The sequence below is a fragment of the Manis pentadactyla genome, chromosome 5, assembly GCF_030020395.1.
Source record: "Manis pentadactyla isolate mManPen7 chromosome 5, mManPen7.hap1, whole genome shotgun sequence".
Lineage (NCBI taxonomy): Eukaryota > Metazoa > Chordata > Mammalia > Pholidota > Manidae > Manis > Manis pentadactyla.
In genome coordinates this window covers 80123658-80141812 of record NC_080023.1, presented here as the reverse complement: position 1 = coordinate 80141812, position 18155 = coordinate 80123658, and the positions used below count along the sequence as shown (strand labels likewise).

Below are 18155 nucleotides of genomic sequence, written 5' to 3'. Positions count from 1 at the left end.
AATAAGTTTTTTTCCCCAAGAATGCATGTTTAAAATGTTAGTCTGTTCAATCATTTAGCAAAAGAGACCTTCAAAAGTATCCAGTCATTTACTTTCATTGTACATATAAGGAATATGAAGGCCATAGTCTCTGAACTCCCAGTTAGCCTTCTTTTCCATTTGCCACATTGTCAGGAAAGCAGAGTTCAAGTTTGTAGAGTGCCATGAACTAGTGTACTCCACAATATAAATAATTGTAACCACATTATTATTATAGTCCAAAAAATTTGTTTAAAGCATCAGAATTCTACAATAAAAAATGAGATGTGTGTGCTCATTCATGTGTGTGCAGGTTCTAAAAAGCTTTCTTTGATTACTGTGTAAATGGTAAATAGAAATCCATATAGTTTCAAGTCTGATTCTACACCTGCTAATTGGATTTCGCTGTATGGATTTAGTAAGGCAATATTCATGTTCCTAAGTAAACATGTCTCTGAATGCATGCATAGGACAAAGCTGATTTTTCTTTTAATTGGCAGAATCAATGACTAAATCAGAAGTAAGCCAAGTTGACTTTGCAAAAGTAATCTAGGTTATAATGAAAGAACTTTATACTTATTTTAGTAGCAGCCTTAGAACTAATGGAAAGAAAACAGAAATTTGGAATCCTAAAGGTCTTCCAAGGGCAGAAATTCATCTCTTTTCCTGACAGGAATGCCTACATTATTCTGAACCATTCTGTTTTACATCTAATTCCTGGCTGACAAGTGTCCGTTTTTCATGCTTATTCATTCATCACCCTTGTGTTCTCTCTGCCTGCAAGGCATCCGGCCTGCCTCCCTTCACATCTCTCCAAATGATAAAGGATATGCTTAAAATGTTACCCGCCCACCCCTTGCAGAATAATGTGGAGGCATAGTGAAACAAGCAGGTGCTGTGTGGGACAGCCACAATATATTCTGTGTTCATTACACAGAACCTGAAAGCTAGAAAATAAGTTTTATGGCAGGAATTAAAAGGATTTTTCAAGAGGAAGTACTGCCTGGTGGGGGGTTAAATGTGAGACCATTTTAAAAATTAGATTAAATGTATATAGACTTTAAAGCCAAGCCATCAAAACAAAATAATTATATGGTATTCAATGATGGTTCAGTTAAACCTGTCCCTTGAAGTGCATGCCTCTGATGGTGGGGGGGATGTTACTATTCTCAATTAGGAAACAAGGCTCCTCATGAGATGGGTTGTCTATAGCAGGAACATGAAAACTGTGCCCCAAACTACTCCATATCCTAAGAAAAACTATAGCATGCTGCACTGAAACCCATCACCCCTTACTGCTGCTGCTTGCTTCTGTCACCATAAACTTCTGCAGAAGATTGGAGGGTTCTCATGATGGTCATTTTCCCAATTCCTGGGTACCCCTCGGCTCAGGTTGGCTTCTGCTCCCCCATTACTCCTGAATCTTCCAAACCAGTGACTTCTTCTCCCCTTTGAGTCCTTCACTGAAAATGTTCTGTTGGCCTCCCAGGTTCTTAAGACTTTATTCTCCTCCTGACTCCTTTGACAACTTGCAACTCTGTTTTTTCTCCAACCTCTTTGTTCACACCATGGCATTTTTGGGGAGCAGCTTTTCTCTTGAATGTCAGGGTCCTCTTTTTTTTGTAATGCTGCAGGCTTCCCCCTGGCATTGCCATTTATTTTCAATGCTTCAGCTAGCTCCTAGACAGTGGAGCACAGATCTGCTAGCAGGACTTCTCCAAGCTCTCCACCAGCAGTTCTCAAGTTGGGACAACGTTCAGCATGTCTGGAGGCATTTATTTTGTTAGTGGCTGGGAGGGGTGCTACTGGCATCTAGTGTGTAGAGTCCAAAGATCTGCTAAGCATCTTACTATGTGCAGGATAACCCCACAACAGAGAACTATCCAGTCCCAAAGGCCAGTAGTGCTAAGGTTGAGAAATCATGACCTGGACTTACTGGACTTTGCCATTTGAATATCTTACAATTCCCCAAACTGAACATGTACCAAAATAAATTTGCTGTCTCTCTTCATTTTCCTGCCCAACTCGGTACTATTTCATTTAATAATGGTACCAAGTGAACCATTGCAGTAGCTAAAAACACACTGTTATCCTTGTCTACATCTTCCCAAATATATGATTTATTTATCTCTAGAATCTATTTTCTCCTCTTCCTGTCCACTAGCTGTCCTCTTCCTTCCACTCCTCTTCCTGTCATTAGCTAAGTTCAGGACCTCGTCGTCCCTCCTTCTGGCCTACTCAGATGGATCCCTAACTACCTGCTGTGTCTTCACCACCGAGGGCAATGACATCTGACCTCCTTTGCACATAAACCTTTGAGGGTTTGCCATTCTTTAGCACGGCAGAAGGTGTTCATAAGTAGATCTCAGTTTACCTTTCTAGTCTTGACTCTGTATTTTATACATCTCCATCCTAAAAACCTAGTAAAAAGTCTGACATAAGGATATAATTAATAAATATTAAGGGGATTTTTTTGACTATTTGGATACATATGTGCCTCAGTCTTTCATTCTCAGCCCTCTCTTTGTGATTTACTGATTAATTTAACTGTGAATGAGTCAATATGTTATTAGATTTGGGAACTAATTCCAGTCATTATGTCTTCATCCAATCTCACATGAGAGGGACTTTTTCAGAATCATTTGTCACAGAAAAGTTGTGACTTGTCAAGAACATTTTATCCCATAAAAATTATTCATTGCTGCTTTTGTTTATATTGTATTTCATGTAATTATTGTATTTGGTGTTTTGCCAAAATCTTTGTCTTAGTGCAAATCAAAAACAAAGAGAAACTACCCTATGAGAAGAGAAAGGGTAGAAAGTTTTTTCATTTTTCTTGTGGAAGGACACAGATTAGCCAGTAGTCATGATGTGAGAGGGATGTGTAGGATGGCAAGACATACATGAAATCCAGGGTCAGCAAGTTCTAATGCAGCACTGAGCATTTTGCAGTAAGGTTTGGAGTAATGTGGTAGACATGTTTCTTATATGTAAAGTAAGAACATAATTTAGATACCTTTCAAGTTCTAATAATGTGGATTTTGTGTTCATTTCTGCAGTATAGTCAATTTCTTGATAATCAAACTAGAAATGCCCTTCTGACCTAAATTCTACCACCCTTTGGAGAGTTGCCTGTGTTATCTCAGACCCCCATTGATCTCTGATTTTCTCACAGCCCCTATTTCTTCTGCCAAGGAATTCAACAACATGGCAAGTGTGTAACACTGGATTTCTTTTTTTTCTCAGTGCATTTTCCTCGGTTGGGCTTTCTGTTAGTTCCTTGAAAGGCATTAGGGATGTACCTCTGGGGTCTTTGAGTTTCCACCCATTGGTTCAACAGGCTCAAATGATTCTTTTAGATTCTGAAGTCTACAACAGGGACATGAGATGAAAGGATAGAAGTATTAATCCTTTATTGAAATCAACTGGGTAAAATTCCAGTAACATTTTGTTGGAAGGAACTGAACTGTACATTATGAGGTAAATTTTCTATTTTTTTTTAAATAAATACTGCCTTAAGGCTCTATGACTGACTCTTGGTTTTTTAACTTTGGTGTTTAAAATGACAAACTGCTTTCCAACATTTTGTGTCCATCTATAACAGTTTTAGAAAGTTTGTTGTGTATAGCTTTAGGTGACATAATTATATAAATAAATAAGGTACTTGGTATAACTGGGCAGAAATGACCGTTTAATCTTTTTTGGAAGAATAGCCACATAATTACATATTGAGATATTTCTGGATTTATCCCAGCAGTTAATCTCTCTCCTGCCTTGTTTTGGCGATATCTCAAGAAGTCATAGTCATTCTTTCAAAACTCTAGCATTTTTTTCTCTGCTCTGAAATAAAAACTTTCTTTTGAACTATTGATTAAAAGGTTTCAGTTATTACAACTTTAATAGTACTTATTGTGAAGAAGAAGAAAATATTTATGTACATAAGGGACTCTATAAGAATTATGACAATGGGGTTCTCTTAATTTAAAATGTGATCATCATAGTTGGTTATTAAGAAATATGAAAGAAATGCAGTTAATGAATTATGCTGATTGTTAAAATGAGACTCTCAAGGCATTCCACTGAAGATTAAAGTAGAAACAGTTAATAGCCACTGAATTTCATAATTTCTACCACACAGAATATAATTACCCAGACTATGGTACAGTGCAAACAACATGTGGTCAAAAAAATACAGACACATGAAGCATTAAACTGGGATTTTTTATTTCACTTTCTATAAATGAATAAATGTTCATTAGTTTCATCATGTATTCTTTACCTGTGCTCCCAGATCTACGGAAGACGTTTGAGCAGGAGCCCCTGGGAAAGGAAGTATCCTTGGAACAGGAAGTCTTGCTCCAGTGTCGACCTCCTGAAGGAATCCCAGTGGCTGAAGTGAGTAACAAAAATCCTTTGCATTTAGCAGTTGGCACTTACTCTAACAGAGGCCTGACACATGGTCGAGGGTGCAGTGCATTAGAGTATGGTGTGATGAATGGTTGGTAATGGAGTCCTAACTGCACGCTGCTGGCAAAGTAGATTGACTGGGAACTGATTAATGACATGGGAGTCAATTGGAATGCCCCACTGGACAAAGCCACAGGCAGTCTGGTTTAGTTTTATCATTTTCTTTCAAGAAATCAGAAGCACTGCTTTATTTGGCACTAATCATAGAGACAGGTGGTATAACAATGTACTATTAATTTTATTATTGTACTTGATAATATGCAAAAAATGTGAAAACTCTATACCCCATGTATATATTTCCTGTTCCATGATGTAATCTAAAAGCCATATCCACACACCATGAATGAAAACATGTTTTTGGAATAACAAGTGTCAAACAGTTTTGTCCTGTAAGCTTTCCACCAAGCTTTTCATTTTCAGTTTTTGTTTTTGCTAAAACAAGAGTCTGTGATTGCTAATGAGGTGTTGATGAATTGGATTCATGCCATGACTTTTCATTAGCCCCAAACAATATAGTGCCCCTTAGAAATGCCTGTCTAGTGGGGATAAGCCTACATGACTGGAGAAAGTGCTATTCCCCCCTTGAGACCCTCACCATCAACTTAGAGCATACTGTTGAGGAAAATCATCCAATATTGTGTCTTTTATTTGCTAACAAATAACCGCAAACTCTCAAAAACATTACCCTGTTATGTCTAGGAAACATCATAATACATATCAAACACTATTGCCCCAGCTGATCCAGTATCTTACAGGCCCAATGCACTTAATTTAACACATGACATAGATGTCATTTTGTTTGTGGTCCTTGTTCACCTTCAAACTACAGTGAGTCCTTTGGAATTTTTACTCATTGATGGAAAGAGGCATTTTTTAATTGTTGCATTTTGGGCCTGAATTTGGGCCAGCTAATTTTTTGTAAAAAAAGATAAGCCCTGAATTTTCACTGTCTATGAAATTGCAAAATAATATTACTGAGAATGGCAACATTGTCCAAAAATTGTTTAATATTTAACAGTAAACGTCTACTAGATATCTCATAGTTCTTCAAACTTTTGAAGGTTGCAGCAGAGATGGGAGTCAGCTCAGCTATCTGGCCCCATGGCAACTAATTAAATGTCTGATTGCTCTTTCCAAATTAATAATAATAATTAGGCATATAGGCAGGACCCTTACAAAATGACTCTTTTTCTCTCACAGCCATTCATATCTACGTGTGTCAATGCAAGAACTCAAAATAGCACTCAATGAAATTTCCTTTTTTACTTTGGAAGAACAGAGCTATTTTTTTGCCCTATAACTGGCATCCCATGGTATTTCTAGCAGTAAATTAGAAACTTTGCATAATTATAGCTGTTTCATCTAACTACACCAAAATCTTATCTTCCAGCACTGAGACTCAATTTGACTTAGTGTGACTAGAAAGGAGTATGACTAAAAATTCAGTATTTTGTTTCACTCACTTATTACAATAGTTTATCTGTTTCCTTAATTGTATTTCTGAAACACTAATGCAAACCTCCTCCATTAAACTACCTTAAAGACCAGAACATATCCTGAGAAACATAGGTATTCATAGCCTCATTTTTACTGTGTTTCTTAAAGATGGCTGATTCATGCAGACTTTCAGTGAGGAACTCCTAGCAATTTCTTCACATTTTTTTAGTCTCCTCAACAAAGTGATTCACTTTGTCAAGGAGTAAAGATTCATGACTGCAGACTAATTGGCTGTGAATTTTATTTGTATCATCAGTGGGGAAGAGACCAATTAACACTTGGCAAGCTCAAAAATCATATACCCATTTGACATTCAAAGAACTATATTTAATGCATATTTTTTCTGTTTTTTTTTTCTTCTGAAGTCAGATGAGAGATCAAACCCACATGCTCAAGAGCTGGCTAATAAACTCATATGTAGATTCTTTTCAACAGTCTTAGAATCACCATGATCAGAAAGCCAGTGAAAACCTTTGAAAGGAATAGATAAACAAAAAAAGAAAGGGATGAAATGTAACTTGGTTAAAGAACTATAAGATTATTTAAATTTAATGATGAATGCATTCATTATTTAATATCTTATATGTCTGAGGAATCCAAAAGTATAAAAATAGCATAGCATGGAATGAAATATTGCCCTTACAATACAGGTAAACCGGCAGGTAAAACTCTTGGATTTTACCATTAATAAAATCAGTCCCTAAAATATCAGGCTGCACTGGCATGAATTTATGGTGCTTTTTTATCCAAGGCAAATGATTCTGAAAAACTCTGGTAGTAAATGCTTAATGAACACATGGCTGATCTATTTGATAGATCTTTATTTTACAAATATATGTCTACTCTGTCGAAAAAATAGGTATGATTTTTACAAAATGTCCAGAGGCAATATTTTTCTTCCTTCCCATACAAGTCAGTATGTTTCTAAACAACTTGACTGATCTTATGTTGCAGTGGCCCCACCTTTGGTGCAAATAACGGCAAAGGCATTTAAGAGGTGGTGAGATTTAATTTTCTCCCTATCTTGGCTTTAGTCACCACTACAGAATGTTTAACTAATTTATTTTCAGAACTCTAGTTTTAAAGCCAAGCATCACCACTTTTAAGTTTTTGACTTTAGACAAGCTTTTTCAGTTCTGTGTACAGAAGTTTCCTCAGTTACAAAATGGAGATAATAATAGTATCTGTTCAGAACATAGTTGTGCAATTTAAGTGAGATGATATGTGCAAATCACTTAGCACATGTAGAAAATACTCAAGAAACATCAGCTGTTACTAATACAATTACTGTATTATTATCTATTGATTTACAGAATCTGAATTGGACCTCTTGAATTAAAATAGTCACTGAGCACATTGCACTCGGCTGGGCACCATGGGGTATAACAGAGGGAAGCTTCTGTTCTAGAAGAATCATCAAGATGCATGCCTGTTGTTCTCTAGCCTGTTGCTTTGGTAGGAGCCCATGAATGCTACCAATGGAAATGGCACAGTGAGCTTTAATAGAAGAAAACACTTTTATGTAAATATCTACTTTACAGATAACTAGTTAAAGTAAGTTTCTATAGCAAGTCATCATGTCCTGCTATCCTTACTCTGATTTTTGAAGTTACTTGTCCATTTGATCATCATGGACCAAGACAGCAGACCAGTCCTCATATTTTCTCTCAAAGGGGAAATTTGGGCTGAGACTTCTCTTGGTAGTTCTTTTTAAAGTGGAAAGAAACAGAGTAGCAAACAAAAGTCTCTGAGGAGAAAGAAGCCAGTCGAGGCTTCCTGAGACTCCATCTCTCCAGGTGGTGACAGTTCTGCCTATGAACTCCTCTCAGCACTCATTGGTGAAGAAAAATTATGTTGTTCATACACAGGAATGAAGCATAATGTTTCAAAGCTCTAGGCTGGACTGATCCCTCCTCTGGACTCCCTGCCAAGCCTTTTCTTTATACCTATTTTCTTTATCTAAAATATTTAACAACTGTGGGGCCTCCTTAGCACAGGGACAGAGTCTGAGGGCCTTGGGCGGTATCAGATACAAACCATTTAGCTGCTGCATCATCAGGTCGTCCAGGAAACCAGCCAGCAGTAAGTGAGGGGCACTAAGTTATTTAGCAGCAGATGCAGAACTATTTCAGTACTTAACGTCTGGTATGGATGAACCAGTGTGACTTGCTTCATGTCAGCCCCTATGTACCATGATGTTATATAGCTCGAGCTACTGCTTGTGTTAAGTGAATCCATTTACTCCTCTGCCTGCCTGATTTTGATGAAATCAGGAGCAAAAAGGATTTTTGTTCATGTTTTATCTTTGAACACCATCAGACTATAGGTTACTTAGTAGATTCTCTAAGTATATTTAACTAAATGAAAGAAAGAGTCACTGTTGGATGTGACACAGATGCTGCACTTCAGGAAGTGGAACTTCACAGAATATATTTTACCTCTGAAGATGCAGACATTTTGAGAGAATTCATTGTGAGGTGAGGGAATCCAAAAGTCTGGGACCTGAGAGCAGAGCTCCAGCGCACTAGCACAAGGAATAGACCACTGAGAATTACTTTAGTTCAAAGACTAGAGGGGCAGGGTAATAATAATCATATTGAAATTGAAAGTAGACTAAGAGAAAGAAAAATACCAGAAAAACTCTAAATTGGTATTGCTTAGAATTTTTAATAGCTCTTTTGCTATCATCAAGCCAAAAATAGAATGATTTTCTTTCATTTCTGGGGAGGCATTTGCCTCCCTTTCAGCAGATAAACCTCCTCATCTCCCTAAAGAAACCAGAAATTAATACACCCATGAATGGGTACCTGCTTGCTCCAGGGGCATAATATCAGCCATCTTTGAAATGAATCCCTCTTTGCTCGTTTCAGTTTATGCCTAGAAAATTTTGCTATCATCTGGTGAGGCAGAAATATGCTCAGAGATGCTTTATTTCATCAGATTATCTCTTTGAAGAGTACTGGGATCAAAACATCAATGGATACAAGATTTGTTGGCATGGCAGAAGGAGCAAAACTGAATTTTTCACCGAAACCTGTGATTTGTTTCACCTTTAACAAGGGGATAATTGTGTCTCTAATTGTAATTGAGCTGTTTCTCATAGAGTCTAATTGGAGGAGCAGGGCACAATGTTCAACTTATTGACCCAGTTGTGCTTAAAAACCATCATCTTATTTATCAACATTTGCATCTCTTATTAGCAAGTGGGAAAATATGGGGTGAAGTACAAAGGAACAGATTATTCTGCTGAGTTCAGTCTTAAGAAACAGGGGAAGGATTTTTTTTAAGCTGATACTGCCAGGGCAAAATGGGGCTGGCGGCTGGAGGCACCACCAAATGTGCAGCATCAGGTGGCTCGCCAGCTAACTGATTATTAATATGGCTGTTGAGCACTTTGTTTCATGAGAGGCATGTGTGCTTCACTGCCATTCCCTCATCACTGGGACTTCATGTCAGTGCATTTCCATGCAGGTGTATTGACTCCCAAGCTGTGCTTTTTATTCTTTGCAGGAAAAAGAGGTTTAGAGAGCAAAGGAAGAATTTGAATACTAATCTGGAGATGGACACTGCTTTCAGGGCCCAGTAATATCTATTGGAATTTTCTCCTAGCATGTGTGTAGCAACAAGAAGGAGGTTTCACTGTGAGCCAATTATCAGCCTGGCAAACAGGTTTGCACAGGTGAAGGTTTCCTGACTAGTAAGCCGTCAGCTTGCGAGTTTTGCGTTCTTCAATGAACATTTGCCACTGTCACCTCTGTTATGGTCACCCCGTATGTTCATCTTCCAATATGGGCCTCTGATAGCTATATACAGAGATCACTGTAAGCCCAGATAGCCATGGAAACCAAATTAAAAATAATAAAATTAAATAATATCAACATTAAACTTTAAACAGTAAGAAATAATAAATCTTCTCTGACTTATGATAGATTTGTGGCTTGACTTGTGCACATACATAAGTGGTTCCTTTGATCCTATTTTATACATGTAATTTTTATTTTTAATCATTAATTCATTCTTATTTATTGTTTACTCATCGTGTGCCAGATACACTTCTAGTTGTAGGAGATACAAGTCAGTCAAAGTGCCTAAGGAGTTAAAAAGCAAAAAAGAAGACCAAGCAAGAATAGAAATAAAAGAACAAGAAATTGTCAGATAATTGCAATTAAATAGACAAGGTCATATCTGAGAGGCTGGTATTTGTGGAGATTGGGAGTCACTTTAAAGTCCAAGAAGAGTCTGAGGAACTACCATTTGAGCTGAGATCTAAATGATAGGAAGGAGCCAGTTTGAAAAGATCTGGGTCAGGAGCTCCAACCAGCAGGAGCAGGACACCCGTGGAAGGAGTTGATGTGGTTTTGGATTAGAAAGGAGGCCAGTGTCTTTGAAACACAGTGAACCATGAGCTCTGGACAGGAAGACCTTCAGTCAGAGGGGAGAGAGCAAGCTTGGTGACTTACAAACATAGTAAGTGGCTTGGATTTGTTTCCGAATGCATGAAAAGCTGAGGGGATTTTGAGTGGGGAGTTGTCATGTCCTGATATATGTATCTTTCAAAGATCATTCTTATTGCTGCATGGAAGACAGACTTCAGAAGTATAAGAATGGAAGCAGAGAATCCATTTAGGGGATTTTGCCTGCACCCAAGCAACAGAAAATGGTTGTTTGTCTTAAGGTAGAAGAAGAAGAGATGGAGAAAGGTGGAGAAATAAAGGATATATTTTAATTCATATGGAAATAAAAAATTCTGAACATGGTTTTTAAATTTGATTTTATTAAATGAAGAAAATCTAGAAAATATTTGGTCTTTCAGGAGAAGTGAAATCTTCCATACTAAAGTTCAGCCAACCCACTTAGAGTAAGCTTCTCTGGGATGCCCTAAAAGCAGTGCTCAGAAGACCTCAGCTGTTTTCTGTACAATCTCTCTCTCAGTAGTGCTTCAGCAACGGCAGTGACCTAGCCTGTGTAATCACAGGACAGGAGGGTCTTTTATTTTTACTGCCCTTATTTCTTGGAAAAAAGTTTATCTGTTTTTTCAATAAATTTTCTTGCTTTCGAGTTTCCACATGCCTCTCCATATGCTTTATATTGCACAATTTACTGGAAACTCATTGGGGATGATTTTTAAAATGGCAGCAAAAGCCACTGTTTCCTAAAGGTGCTCAGATTCAGTAAGATTCCTAAATACTCTTAATTATCCAGCATAAGAAGAAATGCTGGAAGTTCCTTATCCTGAAAGTAAGTTTGTAGTAAAGACTGGTTAAGAACTATCCTTGGACTAGTCTATTTATAGTCCTTTTACCCTGAACACCTTAGCATTTTATGGACATGTCAGTGCCATTTTGCTCCCTTGGAAGATATTATTAGCCACAATCATTCTACTTTGGGCTTTTCTGGTGATTGTCACTATTAGTGCACTTAACAGTTCATTAGTTCAATATGCTGTCATCTCCTCACAGGTGAATTTAGGCTTTGGAAGTGGAAGCTTTCAGATTTCAAGACAAGCTTGCCTCCACAATATGGTCTTGTACGTTCAGCTCTCAAAAGCAGTGAGCCAGACATATGTGCAATTAAGGGAGTGTTTTCCCAACAGGAAAACAAATTCCCTTTCTTAGCAAATTCCTTCCCTTCGCAAAAGTTACAATAAACTGAACAAAATGTCCCTACAGTTTCCACTTGCTTTTTTTTCCTTCGGCTTTTTTTTAAACTAGATACTCTTTTTTGTCTAAATTGTCTAAATATATAATTTCAACTTGTTTGAAAACCAACACTTTCTGAAGCATAAAAACACATGTACTCTCACAAACTTATTGAAAGGTACAAAGTATATTCGATAGTGGTGAACACAGAAGCAAATGAGTGTCTTATTGCAAATCTGAAGAGCAAATAGCTGCATAAACAAAGTAACCTTTAGTTCTTGTCAAGAGAACATCTGGAGCAGTGTCTCCCCAAGAGCTTTTTAGGGTGGGGGTTCTTTTTGCATGCTGCTTTTTTAGATGACCTTTTCTCCTTGTATTTTAAGACACTTCTGATCCATAACTTTTATGGGTAAAGAACATTTATTTGCATCCTATAATGAAGACTTTCTTGGTCATCTGAAGCACCTACAAGGGATATCGAGATAACTGTTGCCAGTGTGAGAAACCAGAAAATACTGCTGAGATTTCGAACCCCAAAGCAATTGGGGACAAACCCTGCCTGGTGAAAGTCTCCAGAAGGCGTATAAATTCTAGCTGTCTTTTAGAATTGTCAACACCTTACTCTTCAAAGTGGGATGCATAGATTATCTGTATTGACATGGCCTGGAGCTTCTTAAAAAGGCAGAATCTCAAGGCCCACCCCAGGCCATCTAATCAGAATATGAATTATAACAATATCATCAGAACCAGTCTGCAGTACTGGTTCTCAACTAGGACAGACTTTGGAATCACCTGGGAACTGTTAGCAAATACTAATACTTATATTCCACCCAAAAATACTGATGAATAGGTATGATGTGCAGGCTGGCTATGAAGATTTTTAATAGCTCCCCAGATGACTCTAAAATGCAACAAAGATTGAGAACCACTGGGCAAAAGGGCAAGGTTAAAACAAACAAATAGAGGAAAAACTTCAAACTTTTCACTTCAAAACTAGCCAGTAAAACTTGGCAGACTTTCAGCTTCTGGTTAATGTTCCTTCTAGAAGCTTGGCTTGGCTGATGTGCATTTGATAATTGCCCCATAATTGCGTTTCCCATTTGTTTGATTAATGTACCTGCATCCAACGATTCTAGGCCAAATCTCCATTCTGTTAGTTGTACACACGCTACTCAACTCCAGTGTGTCATTTTCGACTCGAGGGGCCCCAGTTTGGGTTTAACAGAGGAAGCCTTTTGATGCCGAGTTTTCTAGCTAATGGCTGCTGGACTCACTTTTCATGTTGGGTGGCATGTGGCAGTTTTCCTCTGTTAATTAGAACAAATGTGCCAATTATGTTAATGTTTCTCCTGATACCAATCGGTGAATAATTAGACACAACACATCTGTCTTTGACAGGAGAGTAGAATAGTAAAGAAAACTGCAAGGTGCTTTGCTCTTTATTATTGACATATATGATCAGACAATTCCTTAACCAATCACATGGTTAACAAGTTCATGTATCAAAAGGGCAAATGGTGCTGATAGCTGCTGGGAGGCTGGATACCTCTCACTGTTAGCAATTTCCTGGTCAAAGTCCAGCTATCTGTAAGAGAGCTCCACAAGTAATTTAAGTGGTCTTTCCTTACTTTTTTTAAAAAAAAAATTTCATCGCCCTTTCAGTAAAATGCAGGCATGCCTTTTGCCCTGAACTACAGAAAGAAATGAGTTCTAAGGAAAAATATGTACAGCTCTCAGGAAGAATTCAGCTTTATTGATATAAAAGACCACACAGGAAGAAATCACAAAAATTCAGCCAATAAGATTATGTCGAAGGTGTTGTAAACATATGTAAATCACCATCAAATTCTAATTTGTTATTTCTGTTTATGTATCTCCATGTGTCTTAACTTTGGAGCTTTTGATAAATGGAAAAATTGATTTTGCTTCTATTGCTGTTTTATTGGCATTTGTGGTTCATACTTGACAGGGTTTTATATATAGAGTTGTAGCCAAATTATTTCATAATACAAGTAATGCCTCTACCCTTTTGTTGATTCTGGCAGTATGGAGAAGAAACTTATGAGACCAACACATTAGTCCTCTTAAAGGTAGTCAAGGCATATCCTAAATATCTTTTAGATAAAGCTTTTTGTTCAGTTTAGAATTTAAAGTATATACAATCTAGCAAATATGGCTCACATTCCTAATGTTTAATAATAATATTCAACTATGTACTTTTGTCATTGTTCTATAATGTCTATCTTATTGTTTATATTATATTTTGATTTTTATAATAATTTATAATTTATTTAGTTATTGTGATTTCAAATACATTGTCCCTATTGTCCTTTTATAAACAGTTGGGGTCAGAAAATCAGAATGGAATTTCAGATTATAAATTCTTTTTTCATACTTTGACACTGATATGCTTATACAAAACAAAGAAAGCAAGACTAGACATTTAATATATTTGGAAATAGTTACAACTGCTAATATTAGTGCCAAGTATTCCTAGAAAGCCTCTGATATATCATTCGGGGTATGTTCCTTTTGCCCATATGCTTGGGAGGGCTGAAGCAATAAAAAGGAGGACATGGTTGTTGATTTATTTTTATTATATCTCCTGCCCAAAATATTTGTCTTTATTTTTACAACATAGTTATGTTTTAAACAATTTTAGTAGTAAGCCATGAAAAAAATTACTGGAGCTAAAAAAGAATTGTCATTTGTAAATGGGTCCCCCATTTTATATACTCTTACCATTGGAAGTTTTAGAATATGTCTTAGGTAGCCTAGTGTTTATGATGTGCAATTAGAAAGAGGGGAAGGGAGTGAATAAAGGTGAGAAAATGAGTTATGGGATGTCAACATTAAAATGGGATTATAATTTATCCCATATTTAATTGTGAGCCGTAAGTGGATAATCCGTTGGGAATGCCAATCCAATTTTCTCTGTCTTTGCTGATGATATGAATAAAAATTAAATTCAAACTGGAGAATAAACTAACTAGAGAAGTGATTATAGGGAATTTTTGAAATAGGGTGAATGCTAGACTAGCTGCTCAGAAGAGGAAGCTTGAACCATTGAAAAATGATCTCCATGTTTTGCTGAAAATTTCTCTTTTCCTGATATCACTTATATGGCCAATTATTCAGAATCTTATAAAGTATCAGTACAGTAAAAGTATAAAACTATGCATCTAAGAGCCATAAAAAAAGTTGATCCTTAAATCATACCAAACACAGCAAGGGATGGCAGTTTTATACACCTTTTCTGGGAGCACACATACGGTATCGATATGCTCCAGTCCTAAAACTTACAATCATACTGGGGATCATCCTCATGAATACAATCATGTTAGTGTTTTGGGAACTCTGTGTCAGACTGAAGGCATCAACAGACCTGAAAGGCCTAACTGTTGGAGGGATTTCTAAGCATTTTCTCTTCCTACTATAAGAGCTGGGAAGTAGTCCTCACATAGAAAGTCTTGAAATAGGACGTATCTTCCAGTACATACACTAGAAGGGATCGAGGCTGTAAATAAAGGAAACTACTCTCACTGGTAGAGTTTTATGAATGAAGAACACCTGTAGTCCTATATGGTAAAAACTGTAAGATAAATTTCTCCCAGTTTTTTTTTCTAATTGGTATTATGCATAGTATGTACTTCTTAATAGAGACACTACGGAACATTGAATCATCCACATTTAAAATACATTTATGTAGATACAGCTCTGTTTGGGGTAAACTTAGTTTTAGGGAAGAGGCAATTAAGTTGACTAGCTCCTAGTTTTAATTGTTTCCCCTTCCACATCCATTCAATCCGTGTCTGGGAGGTATGGTCCTTCCCTCTGTGCATTCCCTTTGTACAGGTGGGGATTTTGCTTTTGGGAGCTTCCAGCCTAAAAAAGGCTACAGAAATAGCAACTGAAGGGCCAGGATACAGAACCAAGTCTGACCAACTCCAGAGCCCATGTTTTTTTCCTATAACAAAAAAAGTCCTATTGACTGTATGTTTTGGAAATTTAGTTGATTAAAATGACACAAATTTGGTGTAACCGTATTTGATCAGTTTTCATGAGCTAATCAGATAATACCCAAAGTATCTTTTGGGAAAAGTAGTTTATTTTAAAAGTATTACATCATCTCATCAATTTTCCAAAAGTAGAATAAGCACGTTTATTTGTGTTGTGTGCTGTTATCTACACACAGTTTGTGAAATAATGAAAATTTTAGAATGGAAATGAGAAATTAACTTCAACATCCATTTTTTTTAGAATGTCTCAATGGTTTTTAAACATTTCATTTGGTGATGTCCAGTAATATTTGCTAAAATCTTTTTCCAAAATATAATTCATTAGTATGTTCCATACGTTCCCAGATCACTTTTTTTTTTTTGGTTAATCACAGTACTATTCTTGGTTCTGTGATAAACAGTATTTCTTAGTATCTAGAAGTCATATTTCAGCTTCTAGAAATCAAAATGCTAAGAATTTTTGCTTAGAATCTATGGAATCCAACATTGTGATTGTCTGAAACTTTAGAAGTCATTATTGTTAAATATTTTGTCTAATTTCCAGCAGCTGTAATAGTCCTTGGTGCTTAGTAGCTGTTCACCAGATACTCAATGACTGAACTACTTTTGAGTCGGTCCTATTTTTATTTTTCTGTGCAATCATGTTTTTGTATCTTCTCTTTAAGTATGGCTATATATCTCAATTAAGAGAATGCTTCTTTACAAGACATATTGCTTATGGTAGTAGTTGTTATTTTGTATATGGATTGACTTCACTCATTCGTTCCTCTGTTCATACATTCATTCTTTCCCCACACTTTAGCCATGAAGGCTTTATTTCTGCTTCTCAAACAATGACTTTTGCCATTGCTCTTTGCTGTGCCTGGAACACTCTGACTCAGTATGATTGGTTCTTTCTAAGTGTTCATGTCGTATTGTATAGTCTCAACTCTTCAGAGATGCCTTCCCTGTCACCTAAACAAAATTCAGCAAAGTATAGCTTGCAGGTAAAATATAGCCCACCACCTTTTCTTTTTTTGTAAGTGAATTTTTGACTCTACCATGGTCATTCATTTACATACTGCCTGTGGTTGCAGTTTAGAGACAGTATGGGTCATAAAGCCTAAAATATGTATTATATGATCTTTACAGACTTTTCTTTGACTCCTGACCTAAAGTATTATATAATGATGGCTTATTTATTTTTTATAGCCCTCAAGAACCTTGAAATTATCTAACATGTTTATTTTTTGGTACATTTTCTCTCTTAAGAATCACTTAGAGAACAGACTTTGGTTTATTGATGTATCCCTGGTACCAGGAAGAGTGAAGCCACAGAGTAGATGCTCAAGAAATATTCCTTGGATAAATAACCAATACATCTTGAACATCTGTGCTAGGACCTTGTGCTGGATACTGTGAACACAAAACTGAATATATGTATCTTATTGGATATTCATATATAATCATACTCTCAAGAGCTTACACAAATTACTGTAGTATAATACAATAAATGGCTTCATTTAAAAACATATGTCATCTGCTGAAATTAAGGAAGATCACAAAATACTGAGGAATTTGTTGATGACCTTAGGCCTCAAAAAGAGGCAGAAGAAATGACAAGTGAGTGTAATTTCTTAATGCAAGATTCAGCAAGGTTGAATTGCATTAGGTTTTAGGAGAGTTGCCTACTCTTTCATGTTTGTGTCTTCTGAATACACTTTCTCCTTCTCCTGTTTGCTAACCATTTTTCACCTAGAGTAAGATGACCTTATTTTTGTTTCTCTTTCCTTGATTGAAAGTTCAACCAAGTTTCACAATGTGAAAATTGCTGTTTACAAAACTCATCTTCCCACTCAGCATCCCCACCACAGAGTGTGTTGCATCAGAAAATAACTGAAGTGTTCAGTTCAATTTAGCGTGGGTGAATCATAGCATCTAGATACATGCAAATAGAAAGTACCTATAGGATGGAATTTGATGGAATGCTGTTAGGTGAAAAATGTGCACATTAAAAATATTTAAAAATATCTTCCATTTTGCACTAAATATTCTTTCCAGTTTATTAAACTTAATCTTATGTATGTATATACTTATATCTTATGTAGATATATCTTATATAAACTTATATTTATACATATCTCCCCATGCACATTTTTAAGTTGGTATCTGAAATTTTCATCTTGAAATTTAAGAGTGGGAAAAGACATTATGTATGAGTATATTATAAATATTTGTCATCTTTAAATAAAACAGAGGACTTAAAATGATCCAGTGGAATGCAAACAACATAATGATTTCTTACCCAATACCATCCATTGGCAAAATATGAGAACAAATTATTCTTTAATGGAAAGAATATTTACAATGTCCCTTTTTCTATTTTAACTTCTATTTGTACACCTTCCTCTGTAGATTTTTACCATAATATAATACGTTATCCATGCAATTTTGTGTAATCATTTTTGTTGAAATGTAGCTTATATTCAATATTATATTGGTTTCAGATGAACAACTTAGTGATTCATTGATTATG

The 18155-nt window shown here is 36.3% G+C and overlaps 1 protein-coding gene across 2 annotated transcripts in view; it reads left to right on the top strand.

Moving 5' to 3' along the window:
• The window catches only part of UNC5C (unc-5 netrin receptor C), a 368757-nt gene that overhangs the window by 255616 nt on the left and 94986 nt on the right, over positions 1-18155 (top strand). For both annotated transcript variants that reach the window (XM_036914075.2, XM_036914076.2), the window contains exon 4: positions 4310-4413. In XM_036914075.2, the coding sequence (XP_036769970.2) occupies positions 4310-4413 (104 nt within the window). The remainder of the gene's footprint in view (positions 1-4309; positions 4414-18155) is intronic.